Source organism: Anthonomus grandis, chromosome 11 (assembly GCF_022605725.1).
Source record: "Anthonomus grandis grandis chromosome 11, icAntGran1.3, whole genome shotgun sequence".
NCBI lineage: Eukaryota > Metazoa > Arthropoda > Insecta > Coleoptera > Curculionidae > Anthonomus > Anthonomus grandis.
Genome location: NC_065556.1, coordinates 28755850 through 28771298, shown reverse-complemented (window position 1 = coordinate 28771298; position 15449 = coordinate 28755850). Strand labels below are relative to the sequence as shown.

At 32.5% G+C, this 15449-nt stretch overlaps 1 protein-coding gene across 1 annotated transcript in view; it reads left to right on the top strand.

Annotated features, from left to right (window-relative positions):
- LOC126742551 (restin homolog) overlaps positions 1-15449 on the top strand; it is a 127874-nt gene that overhangs the window by 100857 nt on the left and 11568 nt on the right. The window contains exons 7-11 of the mRNA XM_050449217.1: positions 1819-1970; positions 6859-7024; positions 7083-7324; positions 7385-7558; positions 12222-12728. Of these exons, the coding sequence (XP_050305174.1) occupies positions 1819-1970; positions 6859-7024; positions 7083-7324; positions 7385-7558; positions 12222-12728 (1241 nt within the window). The remainder of the gene's footprint in view (positions 1-1818; positions 1971-6858; positions 7025-7082; positions 7325-7384; positions 7559-12221; positions 12729-15449) is intronic.

Sequence of the window (15449 nt, the reverse complement as noted above, 5' to 3'; positions counted from 1 at the left end):
CAACAAATGCTCAAATTGTCTGCCCTCATTTATAATACACATTCTCATCCTTTTTAGAAAAGATCGCGTTATTAATCGGGCGAATATTCCATTGTTGATCTGGGGCCGTATTTTTGAAACCATTCGACTTTGATTCGCATACGAAATTAGAGGATTTCGCACGAAAAATCGATATTCGTATTTTCGACCGCTTCGTATGCGAACATTTTCGCATGCGGTGTCTCGAATGGGTATATACCATTCGAAATTCAAAGTTCGTGTGCGATTCTGCCGCTTGTCTTGTTTTGATTTTAAACTAGCTTTGTTTTTTTTCTTAATTTGTGAGTTGGTTAAGTTTTTTTGTAGTGTTTTCTTGTTGTTTATTGAAAAAAAAATAAGAATATTCAAATAGCAAGATTAAACAATATTGTGCAAAGAAAAGTCGTCGATGCACTGGAAGAGACTAAAACTCTGGCAGATAGAAGGAATAGGATGTACTCTTCATTTCTTGACCCATTTGAAATGTATTCAGATTCTCAATTTAATAATATAGATTAAACAAGCCTATTACGATAGAATGATTAAGCCTATTACGATGATGTGCTCTTTATGTGCTCCAGAGACTGTGTAAGTGTGTAATCTGTCCGCTAGTTTTATCCACAAGGCTTGTGCAGTTTTAGCCGAAAAATTTTGGGTGAATTTGCCCGAATTCCGGGTGCTCTTCCATAAATGAAATTAGTTCTTTCTTTCGCTCGCTCGACACAAAACCGCAATATTTTTTATTTTTTGAATTCATTTAAAAAAAAAGTCAATTCGCAAAAACCCAAGAAACGCCATGAAAAAACCTCAAAATTCCCTGATGTTTTTAAACTTAAATTTTAGGTTAGGTTAAATCTTTATTGTCTTCATCCCGGTTGACACGGCCTCCAATAGCACTCGACTTTGCTACGTTGCCACTACATTTCATGTTCGCATGCAAATGAAATTTCGAGTGCTGTTCAAAAATGCACTTTTTAATTCGTGTGCGAATTTTGCCGCTCGACTTTGTTCGCATTCGAAGATTCTCGCATGGTTTCGAAAATACGGCCCCTGTTCAGCGGCTGCCTGTATTTTTTGGCGCAGTTCAGCTACCTCTATAGGTTTGTTGTAGACTTTGTTTTTTATTGCTCCCCAATAAAAGAAATCCAAAGGATTGAAATCGGGTGAACGTGGCGGCCACGTAATTGTTCCAACCCGCTCTATCCACCTGTCCGGATATTCTCTGTCCAGAAATTCCGACTGGACTTGAATTACTGGACGAGCATAGTGGGCCGGGCAGCCGTCTTGTTAAAACCACATGTTTCGGTAAAGATTAAGTGGTACATCTTCTAGTAAGTCTGGTAAATGATTTTCCAAGAAATCTAGGTAGACTTCGGCGTTCAAATTTTCCGGCAACTCGAATTGTCCAATAACTCTACCATTAAGTATTTCTGTTCGTTGGATTTCTTTCAAAATAGCAAAATCTTTAAAAAAACACTTAACATTTGTAAAGGAAATGCTCATTGTCCATAATATTATTGTATATTTTTGTTATTTGAGGCTTAATGAACACTCCTGGCTAAGCTTAATTAAACTTATAATAAATTTTAACTGATTGCGATTTTAAATTTTTGTTATGTTTGTTTTAATCTTCGAATACCTATTCACTTAAATTATACATGGAATTATTGTGATAACAGGGTTAGGATTAAATTAAATTTGATACCTTTAAATTTTTTCTATTGTACATTTTCTTTAAATTGGGCTGTGGCTCGTTGATAAATAAATAAATAAATAATCTGGAAATTTGCTGTGTTTCAGAATCGACGAATAAGTCAACGGTGAAGGGGGGCCGCACGACGCCTAACACCGTCTCCCGTTCTCCCGCCCTTAAGAAGTTGACGACGCCGCCTTCGCCGCCCCCACGGACCGCCGAAGCTCTCGCTGTTTTGGTGCAACATCTCGTGTTTAATGTAAGTTGCCGGTTAATTTATCAATAATTGTTTTTCTCTAGAAATTATAGTCTATAGAGACGTTACAAGATAATACTTCTAGGAAATTTAGAATGTAGTTGGTACCCTAAAAACAGCGAATTTTTCAATAATCAGCAAGTGGCATTCGAATTTAATGGTTATTTATCTCTATCACAAAAATTGTCTTCTTCCAATCATACGAGTAGAGTTTAAATATCAAATAAGAGAATCCTTACTTACCACAGAGATCCTAGCCTAAGGTATCATGCGTCTTTATTTATTCCTTCTACGTATTTAACTTAATTGTGTATATCTCCAAGACATTCGGATTATTTTGTACATTTTTCAAATAGTTTTTGTTAATTATATTCAAGGAGTTTAGTGTCCCTCTTTTTATTTTCCATCAGTTTCAGTCATTAGAGTTGCTTTTTAACACCGCAAAAACTCAAAATTCGTGATTAATTACTTCTAAGGATCTGAATTCAGTTAAAAATTCGACTCAAACTTTAAACGAAAACTTCTTGTAAATTCATATGATCTATACACCTTTAATATCCTCCAAAAAATTTGTTAAACTCCGATGCAGTGAAGCCTATGGTTGCCCTTGTTCTTGCCCTTATAGCTTTCCTGTAATTTGCTTGTTTTTTCGCAAGTACGCTAAAAAAAATGTGTAAGAATAAATGCTACAATTGGAGCAATTTTCTTCATAGAAAAATGTACAAATAGGGACGGTAACAAATTATTAAAACAATCTTTATAAAATTATAATTGAAATGTCCTTAAAATTGAAATTGTTATTGAAAGTGTTGCAATTTGATGATAAATTACATACAATATATCGAAAAATCTGATATATTAAAAGTAGGACATACTGTTACAAAATTGAATAATCATAGACCACACGAAAAGTAGATAGATTTCCAATAATATTGTAGAGTTTGATGCTACATCCTATGAGAAGAAAGTGAATTATTTGTGAGACATTATGAAAGCAAAATATAATAAATTGCTGAAAATTGTAAGTTTATTTACTACAAGAAATTTGGCATACCTGCACATAAGCTATGGCTATGGAAAATGTATATATTTTTCAAGTAATATCGAAATAAAATTAAATTAAAATTGCTGTTATAGAGTAATTATACTTTACAAAATTTGGTAGTTTTTCCTTGTTTTTTTTTTTAACATTTATTTTTAAGAGACATTTCCTTTATTTTAGAGTATATGAATTTAAAGTATGTAGTTATTGTAACCACTTTTTGGTAGTAGCTTGTAGGCAATATTGTAAGCTGAATGAGAATTTTTTGAGTAAAATTTCTTTAAAATAAATAAAGAAGTTTATTTAGCATAATAGCTACATACATTACAATAATTATAATTATAATATAAAGCAGTACTAAAGTCTACAAAGAAAATAAACTACAATAATAATAATAAACCAATAAAAGTTCATTACATACAGGGCTGCATTAGGTATAATAGAGTGGTGATCAGCATAATAAAAGAAAAAGTACACAACAATTATTGGTATAAATAAGACCTAACCTAAGACAACACAAATGGTATAATAAAACTTATAACTAAAATCACAAAAAGAATATAAAATAGAAATACTCTTACTATCCCTATATAAAAAAATGGTTTTCTCAATAGCCTCCTAAACTGGTTTACATTATGACAGGCATTTTATTAAATTCTATTGAGCCTCTAAATAAAATCGAATTAAGTAACTGAACAGTGTTACACCTATTTACTATGGCGAAATCTTGACGATGTCTAGTATTGTATATGTGTGTACATCCTCAAACGATTTTAACTTATCACAGATATAGCTGGGTAACAAACGATGTTTCAATTTAAATATAAACAAATAGACATTAAACTTTATACGTTCAGTCACAGACATCATATTTAGGACACTTAACATACATTTAATTGGTGTATATCGACCACATTTTAAAATCAGTCTCATAGCTCTATTCTGTATTACTTCCAACTGGTGTATTTTATATTGTGGCAGATTAAACAATAACGTGGAGCAATACTGCAAATGCGGAAGTGCAATTCTATTAAACAAAAGCAACTTTGTGCTCATGGAGAGGAGAGGTGATAAATCCAACTTTTTTGTAGAATTTTCGCATGACGTAGTCTGCGTGTGCACAAAAGTTTAAATTGGCATCTAGAATAGTACCCAAATACTTAATTTTACTCTCCTAATGAATGCTACCACCATTTACAGTAATGCTCACACTATCAATGTCTATTTGATTAAGTCGTAACTTTTTGCCAAATATGCAAAACTTCGATTTAGCTGTATTTAAACACAATTTGTTAGTGCAAAAATAAACTATTCAATTCATTTTTTAGGTCGATTTGTATTTGCTGTAAGTTTTTGCCTATCATATACACCATTGTATCATCTGCAAATAATACCACCCTACACTTTTCAAAAACTTTTACCATATCATTAATGTACAGTAGAAATAACAATGGTCCTAAGGCCAAGGCCCCTTTAGCTAAAATAGGGTTGAGTAAATGATAATTTTAAGAGGTACATACAAATAAAACGTCTTATTGATTGTAAATATTACTGTTTATCTAAGGTACATTTAATTGGACTAAACGCTGTAGGCCATTTTGAAGATGATGAAATGTATTGATTTTAAAAACCATAAAAATGTTTCAATTTTATGGATAAATCAATCAAGTTTTAATTAATTTTATCAGTAATTTACAGATTTCAGTAAACGAAAAATTGTTGTTAAAGATGCGTTTTAAAAAAGTCTAGTTCATAACGATCCTCATTTTTTTCCAAATTATCTTGAAAACCTAAAATGTTCTATGGTATCTCTGCATAACTTTATGCTCATGGGACTGTTTTTCTATCTGCTATAGTTTCATTCCAATCATCAAAACGGGCCACGCTGTATACTAATACTAAAAAAATATTAACACGTACATAATTAACAACATACATAAGTAAAGAAAATATTTTATACTAAATTTGAGAATGAGAGAAAAATAAGATCAAGTGTTTAAAAAATCTAATGCAAAAAAAATACTTAAACATATTAGGAAAAATATACAGAACATTTTAATATAGAAAACGTAATATAAGTCGAATATTTGTATAGAATCCCAAAAAGTCTATTAATTTCTTGACTTTTATGAGAGAATGAATTTTTTATGCGGTCAAACGTCACGAGAACGGGAACAACATAATCACAGAAAAATTGATAGTTGCATACAAACCGATAGAAATTTCTGTGACAGATTTGGTAGCGACCTCTACAGGGTATTACAATTAATTTGATAGTTGGACATTTATGCTTGGACCAATCAGAGGCTAAATTAAGGCGGCAAAATCAAATTTCATTTGATAAGAAATCTTATTAGTCTTTTTTTAATAACAATATCTAAAGAGCACCATTTAAAAAGATTTTTGATAAAAAATCATTTTTACCAGTACCAATTTTTTGAGAAAAATATGTATCGAATAATGCGGTAAAATTTAAAAAGTGCAGCCTGTTTCTTAAAAATTTTAACATCTTGAACGTGTAGTAAGAATTAAAACATCTATGTTGTTAAGGATACCGTCACAAAAGGTTGTCAGACAAAAGTATTACTATTTTTGAAGCTTTTTCTAAAAATAGTTAATTAATTCTGGACAAGGACTAAGAGTAGACTTGACATATTAAAAGCAATAACCTTCTCAACTACTTTCACACATTTCCTGAATCTCTCACTATTGGGCTATATACCACTCGACGAGTTTAGAATACTGTCAGATTTACTTTGATATGCATATAGGATTTCTTGCTACAAGTAAGATAAAATTTGCTTTAAAGTTTCACGTATTTGCCTTAAATGATTAATAAACCATGAGACAAGGAGGTTCTTCACTACATTTTTCCTTTTTTACAGGGAAAGACGTATCTATGGCATTCACTGAACAAGAAGAATGCAGAAAAGTTCAGTCAAAACCTGAAACACATGTTGAATGTTAAACCTTAAAACACTATGAAAATCAGCTTTGTCTGGCTAGTATATGGAATGATAGAAATTGCAACTTTAATTTGAACATGTTGAAAAAAAAAATAAATTATTTTAAAGTTAACAAAGATATTACCAATGCAATTTAACTGGCTTGCATTTTTAAAAATTTGATGTAAATACCTATAAGGATATCTGTAATCATGCCTATCTTATGAACATTTATATTAAAATCTTCTGTTATACATATAAAATTATTATTACTATTAAAAGTTAAAATGTCAAGAATGCCATATTCCCAGTGAGAGTTTTATCCAATCCCTTTTTTCTAATTCCGCGATATGAGTTTTGATTATGATCAGTGCAACACTTTTCTTGTATACGTAGATTCTCTATGTAAATTAAAGACTTAACGACTATTAAATAAGAGGTCGTTTACATTTAATTCCTCGGTGCAAAAATAGCTCTCTATCGCATTATAGGTAGTCAGCTTTCCTATATAGCTATCGATTTGTCTATTTAAATAGAACTCGTTATAGCATAACATCATCTAGCAATAGCGTATCGTCAGTTGTAATAAGAAACGCCTGATAAGCAGTCATATTATCTACAATCGATTACGTGTTTAAGTCAATATTTCACTGGTTAACATTTCAATTTCTTTGTCAAGTAGTGTATATTAAATCAAGTACAATATGCACCAATAATGTTTAGTACCGCACGCGAGCATGTTAATGCCATTATTTTTGAGTGTGAAAAGCGCGATGAGGCTCAATTTTAAATGGTTTTGCAGTGCGCAATTGCAAAAATTTTACTATTTTAGAGAAAAGGTGAAAACCATGAAGTTTATATTATTTCCCTTGAAAGTTATTTAAATAAAAATTTCTACCTGCAGGTCGAAGCTTATCAAGTACCGCACCTGAGGCGCCAAGTAGAAAAACTAGAGTTAGCGTTAGAAGAGTGTAGACTAAATTATAACACTGCCATAGAGGAGGAAAGAAACAATTGCCAAAGATACGTTTCCGAACTGGTTGAGGAGCATAAGAAACAAATTGCACATAGTGAGTTCAAATTTGCATTTTCCTAAACTTATAATTAATATTTTTTTTTAATGAATAGTTACTACAGAACATTTAGAAGCTCACAAAAAACTAACATTAGAAAAAGACTCCTTGGAGCATCGTTTAACTGAAAAACACGACGAACAACTTAGTATTCTGCGTAAGGAGTTAGAGAGACTTCAAAAGTCCCATGAAGGTGCTTTGGATATTCTTAGGGAGGAGCATGATTGCATGAGAGAGCAGATTGACGAGAAACTGAGGAAGGAGTATAAGACTAATGAGATTAAATTAAAGGAAGAGGTTCGTATGCTTAATAATTAGAGTTAATTGTTTTTAAGCTTTTATTGAAATTCCTTTTAGATTAAAGTACTTAAAACTAAAAATAGTAAATTGGAACATCAACTAAAAAAAACAGAAAATAGTAGCAAAGAAGTCCAAGAAAAACTTACTGATTATATTGAGGATAACAAGAAACTCAGGGAGCAAAATGACCGATTACTTAGCTACGGAGACGATAAAGATGTGGCAAAACAAGTAAGTTTTATACTTTAAGTGTAATACAATTTGGTACTATACAGGATGTTTCAAATTCAACCCTCAACATGGGGATGTCGGAATCTACAAAGATATGGTTAAAATGGGGCAAAGTTGAGAATTTTTCAGCTTAACAATACACCGTTTAAAAAAATTCGGAAAAATACAAAATTTTGAAAAATCAATTTAATTATTTTCTGAGCCTATTTCTTATTTGATTTTAAAATAATTTGCACTTTTGTATTGCCACTTTTTTCATGTTACATTATGTTGGTTTTAGATTGCTAATACGACATTTCGCCTTTTGCCAATCATCATCAACTTTGTTTTTTTCTTATAGACCATACTTGGTTTTTGCATTTTTAAAATCTTCGCAAAATTTCCTTTTTAATAATGTATCACAAGTAGTATTTTTTATTCTTAAAAACCTAAAACTGGTAGTAAGAATCTCTGTGAAGAGTTTCATTAATAAAATAAGGACCCAAATTTCTTTTAAGATTTTTATAAATATTTAGAATAAATCGCACTTATTCCCGAATCTCCCAAAATTGACGGGAATTATTTTGGTTCCAAATGCATTTATTATTTCTGTTAAAACTACCGAAGTTTGTAAGAGGGCTTCTTAAGAAAATTGGGGTGATCAGTAATTTTTTACGCTAGCCAGTTACAAAAAAAAACACACCTCTTTCAGCATCACCAGGATGTAGTTTTTGACCTAATAATTTTTAAATGGCCTAAATCCATTTTTTAAGTTATCTCCAAATACTTGTATGAGAGGCAATCATATTTTGGAAATCTTGCCCTGTAGATTTTTCTGGATTCATGTTTATCTACAAAGTATTTTTTTATGTAGCGTAATAAGTACAAATATCATCAAGTAAGTTTTCTTTAGTCGCTTCATCCAACTCCATATTTACTTTTAGTTTATTAAAAGATCCGAACATACCAAAATTTTTGTCCAAAGTTTTAATTAAAGTATGGTGCGATTGCTCTCGCTCCGGATACATCAACTCTGAAATCTGCATCCTACTAAATAAATTATATAATACCGGTATTAGGGGAATTATACTTGACCTATTTAAGTCATATCTTACAAACAGATATCAAAAGGTAAATCTGAAATCAGTTTCAAGTTCTTATATAAATGTGGGACGTGGTGTTCCACAGGGTGCGGTGCGTCAAAAAAACTAATTTTATGTGTTTTTTCAATGAGTATAGTGGATTACCAAGCAAGCATGTTTTTTAGGATTCATAGCCCAGATTGTAAAATAAATATTGACTATACTTGTTTATTTCGAGAATTATTTAAAATGGCAGCATCATAGTGATTATGTTCAAAACAAATTAAAAAAACGAATATATAAATTTTATGAGTTACGTAATATACTCAGTAAAAAAATAATAATAAATGTGTACAAAGCATTAGCTGAATCATGCCTAAGCTGTTGTATAATATGTTGGGGTGCTGCCTACAATAAAACTTTAAGGAATATTAATATTGTACAGAAATATCTTTTAAAAGTTTCCTTGCAATCTTTTATTTGAACAATTTCGAATATTTACTGTTATACAACTTTATATTAAAAATGTCCTTAGATTCTCAACTTGTAGTAGGGGAAGGTGTCCTAAAATGACATACTATTTATTTAAGTCTTGTTTATGCAAAAACCATTTAAGATAATTAACTCAAAATAATACACCACGTTGCTTTAAATAAATTTTATTGACAAACATAAACAAAAATATGTCAACTCTATTTAAAACTTGTAAGAAAATGCATTTTATAAAACGTTACACTATGTCGTTTTACAAATATGTATATTGTAAAATGACACAGTTGAACAGCAGTAAAACAAGTGATAACACAAATAGAACTTCTCGCAAATAAACTTTTTGACTTTTGGAGAAACTCCAGCACATTCGCAATGTGCCCAATTGTGGCACTCCATACAACTAATCCAAGACTCCCTGGATCGAGAATTTTTGAATAGATCGTTGCAATACAGGCATGCCACTTCATCCTCATAATCCTCGGCTGCAAAAGGATTTTCTTCACTTTCGCTTCGTGCAACAAAACTTGTCTCACCTGAAAGGTTCTTTTTAAATTGACGCACATTTTTTCGCAATTTCTTTTCTTCCTTTAGCCTTAACTCTTCTAAATTGGGAGTAATTGTTAAGACTCCGGTTAAAGTTTGTCTGGTCTTCCTTTTTTTGGTTCCTCTTGCTACAGGCACTGGCGAAATTTCCTGTAGAGAAAACCTTTTCCTTAATGGTTGTTTTTGTTTTATATTGCTTTCTGTCTGATCACCTCTCGGTTCATTTTCTTTATCGACACTTTTGCCTTGTTTTTGTCGCATTGCTTCTTCTGTAACACCAATTACTGTTATTTCATTGCTTGTTGATGGTTGTTCTAGGCGATGGGATGCTCCCTCTTCTATGGTCGGTTCTAATAATCTATTTGTTGTCTCAGCAGGCTCAAAAAAACTCGTCTGGGAAAATATGTGGATTAAATGGATAAATTCCCGTATTTAAAAATGCGCTTCTGGCATTTTTAATTGTAGCTGCTTTCCCGTAAGCAGACGTAAACAGTTCACCATTTTGATGTAGTGTTGTTACGCTCCCTGGATGGTTTTTCAACCAAAGTGCACATTCCTGGTTATAAAATGTCTTTAGTGGACCATAGAAGCTGACATCCAGGGGCTGCATACGATGGGTACAGTGGGCAGGAAAACATAAAGGTTTTTTCCATTTCTTCCGGCAAACGTCAAGGCATTTAATGATTTGTGGCTAGTGTACCCATCCAGAAGTAATGAAACTTTTGAGTCATGAGAAGCTTTAACAAAAGTCTGAAAATGCTTTAACCACAAAGCAAAGGAATCAGATGTCATCCATTCAGTCTCGTTAAATAATCCCAAAGAACCTGAAGGTAAAGCATCTAAAAGTTCCTCCTTTCTATTTTTCCTAGGGAAAATCAAAGCAGGTGGCACAAAATTACCTACACTATTCATGCCGCAAATACATGTTACATGCTGACCTCTTTTAGCACTGGTTAATGATCCTACTTGTTTTCTAACCACTTTCGTCCCTATTGTAAATCCGATACACATCAATTTTTTCTTTTTTTAGGGTATTTTCCAGCGTATTAACAAAATTTTGCACTTGTGGCCTATTAAATGCCATGGCTCTAGCCGCAGACACAGCTTCAGGCTGCCTTAGAGATATTTCAGGATGTCGCATATGAAATCCTCTCAGCCACTCTCGTCCAGCGCTACGATCTTTACATCTATTTGGAATGCCATTTTTAGTGGCAAACTCATACGCAAATTTCTTTATATCTGTTGTTGTTATCCCGAACAATCTAGACTCAAGTAATAGTATATGCTCAACTAACTCTCTTTCTTCGTCTTCATTAAATGTGGTTGGAAACCGAGCCAAAACTTTCTGACAGCCCTTAGCTCTTTTGTTTGTATCATTTGCTCTTTGCCTTAATGTGGCTTGGGGGACATTGAACAACTTCGATGCTTTTAGCCACCCCATTTGGCCACCTTTTACAGCGTTAATTGCACTTAGCATTGCTTGTTCATCCCACGATTGTCTAGTTGATGTTCTTTTACGTTTTCCCACCATAATGTAGCTAAAAATAAACAAAAAATACAATATTCCTTAAATTTAAATTAATTTGATATTTGTGCCTATGCCTATCTGTGTCGTTTTACTCGCAGTAACAGATAGTCCTGTGTTAATGCAGAATAATCTTATTTCATGTTAAACGAAATTTCCGCGCACGTGAATCTGAAGTATACACTTACATTTAAATACTAACCCTGGTTTTACTTTAAAATCAGCACAATTTCGTAATAAAAACAGACTTTCAAAACAGCACATGCAAAATTTCTACACCGCTAAAAATAATTTTTTGAGGTTATCTTTTACATATCATAAACGTAAAACAAATAGAGTGCCCACATGATATCTGGTCTTGGTTTGTGACATGCAAGCAAACTATTGACTAGATGGCGCCAGCAGTTGGAGAATAAATACCGCTATGTCATTTTAGGACACCTTCCCTAACTTAAAAAAAAATTTATTAGTCATAATGTTAATACTAGAGCAAATTCACATCAACCTCTAATAATACCCATCTATTACTAACAAGTATTTAGTACCTGTCACTTTGTACTACAATACTAACAAAACATACAAATATTTATGACAGTTTCAAATTTAATTTTTTTCCCAAAAAAATTCAGGTTTTTACCAAAAATAGATTTATCTTGCAGAGACTTTAAAAATGTAAAAAACCAATATGGCGCCCACAAGAAGAAACGGAGTTGATGGTGATTGGCAAAAAACGAAACGTCGTATTAAAAATTTAAAAACACCATCGTGTAGCACGAAAAAAATGACAATGCAAGAGTTCAAATTATTTTAAAATCGCATAAGAAATTAGCTCAGAAAAAAATTAAATCGATTTCTCAAAATATCGAATTTGATATCTTCGGAACTATTTTAAACGGCTCAAAACTTCTCAACTTTGCCCCAATTGAATTATCTTCATATCTCTTATAGATTTTCGATGTTACCAAATATAAATTGTCAAATATAAAACACCCTATAGAATTTTCTAACATGAATAGTGAAATATTCCATAACTCATTTATAGGAAGTGCAGTCGTTAAGGGCAGTCCTGGAACTGAAACAGACCGAACTGGCCAAACTAAGAAAATCCCTGGACGAATCCAGATACAAGCAGGAAGTCTTAAGCGGGGCAGAGGAAATGGCCGCCACCCTACAAGCGCGATGCGAGGACCTGGAACATCAGCTCCAACAAAGGGGCGAATCGGAACAATCGTTGAAACAAGACATCCAGCGATTACAAACGTACATTAAAGACCAAATGAATTACTCTCGTACGATTTCGTTGCAAAACGAGGAGCTGCGGTATAAACTGCGACAGAACGCGCAGGTCCTCAATAAAGTGATCGACGAGAAGTCCTTTAATCGATCGGTGATTTACAGTTCGAGTTTTAACGAGAGGCACAACGCCTCCAAGTCTCTGGAGAGGGCGTTTAGCTTTAGGGAGTCCTCGTCCAATAATTCGCAGAACAGGGTGTCGAGGAACTCGTCGGTGTTTGATGAGGACGATCTTTCACCTCCGTCTTCGCCAAAGGTAAGTGACTTCCCTTTTTGATTTTTTTGTTTAATGTTGGGCCTTATATTATGTGGCTATTTTCGCGAAATAATGAGAATATTACAATATATACAATTTGGTCAGCCAAGGTCCCAAAGCGATCATATTTGTGGACATCAGTATTTTTATTATCTGGACGATTCGGGGCATTACTCAGAAATTAGACAAAATATTTTCATGATTTTTTTACACCAATATAAGGGAGGTTCTGAAGATTAATTCAAGGGTAAAAACGTGATTCTGAGTTGAGAATTTGAGGAGTTACAGCATTTTTAACTGGGGCATTTTTTTAGCAAATTTTCCACTTTTCTTGGTAATATTTTCATGTAATAATATAATTATTAGTAAAAGGATCTTAGTGCAAGGAAACGCGTTTTTTATTAGAAATGCTCATATGAGAACGTTTTTTGTACCTCAAAAACTTTTTGAACTAAAGGCAATTTTGTCTGTCAAGCTTGAAGAGCAACGAGATTCGAGGTTATGAAAGATATAATTGGGACATCATTATCTTTATTCTCTGAACATAATTTAGGAACCATTTAAAATAATTTCATGATTCTCTTACACTAATACAAGGGAGGTGCTGAGGATTCATTTAAGGGTAAAAAAGTAATTTTAAGTTAATAATTTGAGGAGTTTAAGCAATTTTGGTTGGGGCCTTTTTTTTGTTAGCAAGTTTCAACTTTTCTTGGGAATATTTTCATGTAATAATGAGAATATTAGAAAAAGGGTCTTAATTCTAAAAAGAGCGTCTTTTACCGAAGATTTTGATATGAGAACGTTTTTTGTACCTAAAACACTTCTTGAGTTAGAGGCAAGTTTGTCAACCGAGGTCCAAGAGTCACCAGATTTGAGGATTTGAGACATACAATTGGGATATTGTTTTTTTTTTATATTGTGCTAAAGCACTAAATTTATATGTAAAAGTTGTGATAATTAAAGGAATTGTATGGTGGGTGATATGCACATGTTGGTGTTTGTACATTCTTTGTTTTGTTTTGTACATTTTTATTAAAAAGAAATTAAAAAATTGTCTGTAAATGTGTATGAAAAAAAGCCTGTAGTCTTCTGTGCTATTTGTTACATAATTTATATGTAAATTTGGTCGTCTTTACATTTCTTTTAAATTTTCGTGTTAAAATAATATTTACTAGATTTAATTTTTTTTTTGTATCTAACAAAATCTTGAAATACAATCGAGCAATTATCACAATTATTGTGTTTTAATTGAAATTAAGAATTTTTTAGTGATGCAAGTCCTGTGGCCACGCCGCATAAGGCGTTTTTAGTACAATTTTTAATAGGAACTGTGTGAAATCCGGTACAGAAAGATTTGTACTAATTAAAAATTAGACCAGAGGCCTCGCACCACTAATTTCACAATTTTTGCAATTAAGTTGGAACAATGGAAATTTCTTAGCGATGCGAAGTTTCTGGCCACTCATAAGGCGTTTTTAGTACAATTTTAATATAAGAAAAAGTACAAAATATTAACGCAATTGTGTACTATTTACGTGATTGTATTAAAAACAACTTGTGAGTGGCTAGAGGCCTCGCATCACCATGCAATTTCTCCAATAATCACAACTGTTAGAAAGGCAAATTTAATACTACAGAGTTTCAATTTTTATAGTAATGCATGGCTAAAAATTATGGAAAGAAATAGTTTTTTCGGTAAACAGGAAATTTAAGCACAAAGGGATTTTAGTATAATTTTTTTAAATGAAATGCTTCATCGAACTGTGTAATTGAATCAATGATATATTGTGGCCACTTTACCATATATAATGGACAATTAAATTGAAAACCTAGAAAATCTCTTGATAAAAAAAAATTGCTTAAAACAACTCCCTAGATAGCTTGGAAAAGAAATTGTCTCCAGTTCTTTTTTCTCTGAACGTCCATGAACTATATAAACTAATTTTATTAAGATTCCAGGAAAAAGGAGATTTACGAGATTCAACTACTATTTCTACTATAACCTAACGATCTGTTTTAATGAAAAAATATATACGGTTAATGTATGGTGTCTCAATTTATGCTGAAAAGATATTTTCATACCAAAAGCGTGTAATTCATTGTCTAGGGGGAATATCTTATTTTGTTAGCTACAAAATTTTACCAAAGTTATACCATTTTAACAAAGAGTTTTTTGATAGGAAGAACTCAGAGTGTGAAGGTGCATGGCTGCACTTCTGCACCTTCTAATGTAGTCTCAGGGTAATGTACTCTCACTGTGCCCCTCTGCTCTTCAATCTATTTGTGAATGATATTGTTAATGTGATCAATCATAGTTCTGTAAGTATGTTTGCTGATGACCTGAAGCTCTACATGCAGATTAAGCAGGTGAATGATATAGCCAAACTTCAGGAAGACCTTGATGCTTTGTGTGAGTGGTCAGTGATGAACGGATTGAGGCTCAATATTTCCAAGTGTTGCTACATATCATTTCATAGAGGTTCGAAGAGATTCAATTCTACATATAGTATCCTTGGTCCTGGCAGTATGTGAATGTAGTCAAGGATTTGGGCGTGTGGTTCGATGAGCATCTGACATTTGTTCATCACATCTCTAAAAGAACTTTAAAGGGACTAAGAGTGTTGGGTGCTGTAAACAGGTATAGTTCACATCTCTCTCTCTGCAAGCCTATAGACTCCTATATGTCTCACTGGTTAGATCTAATCTTGGATTCTCTTCAGT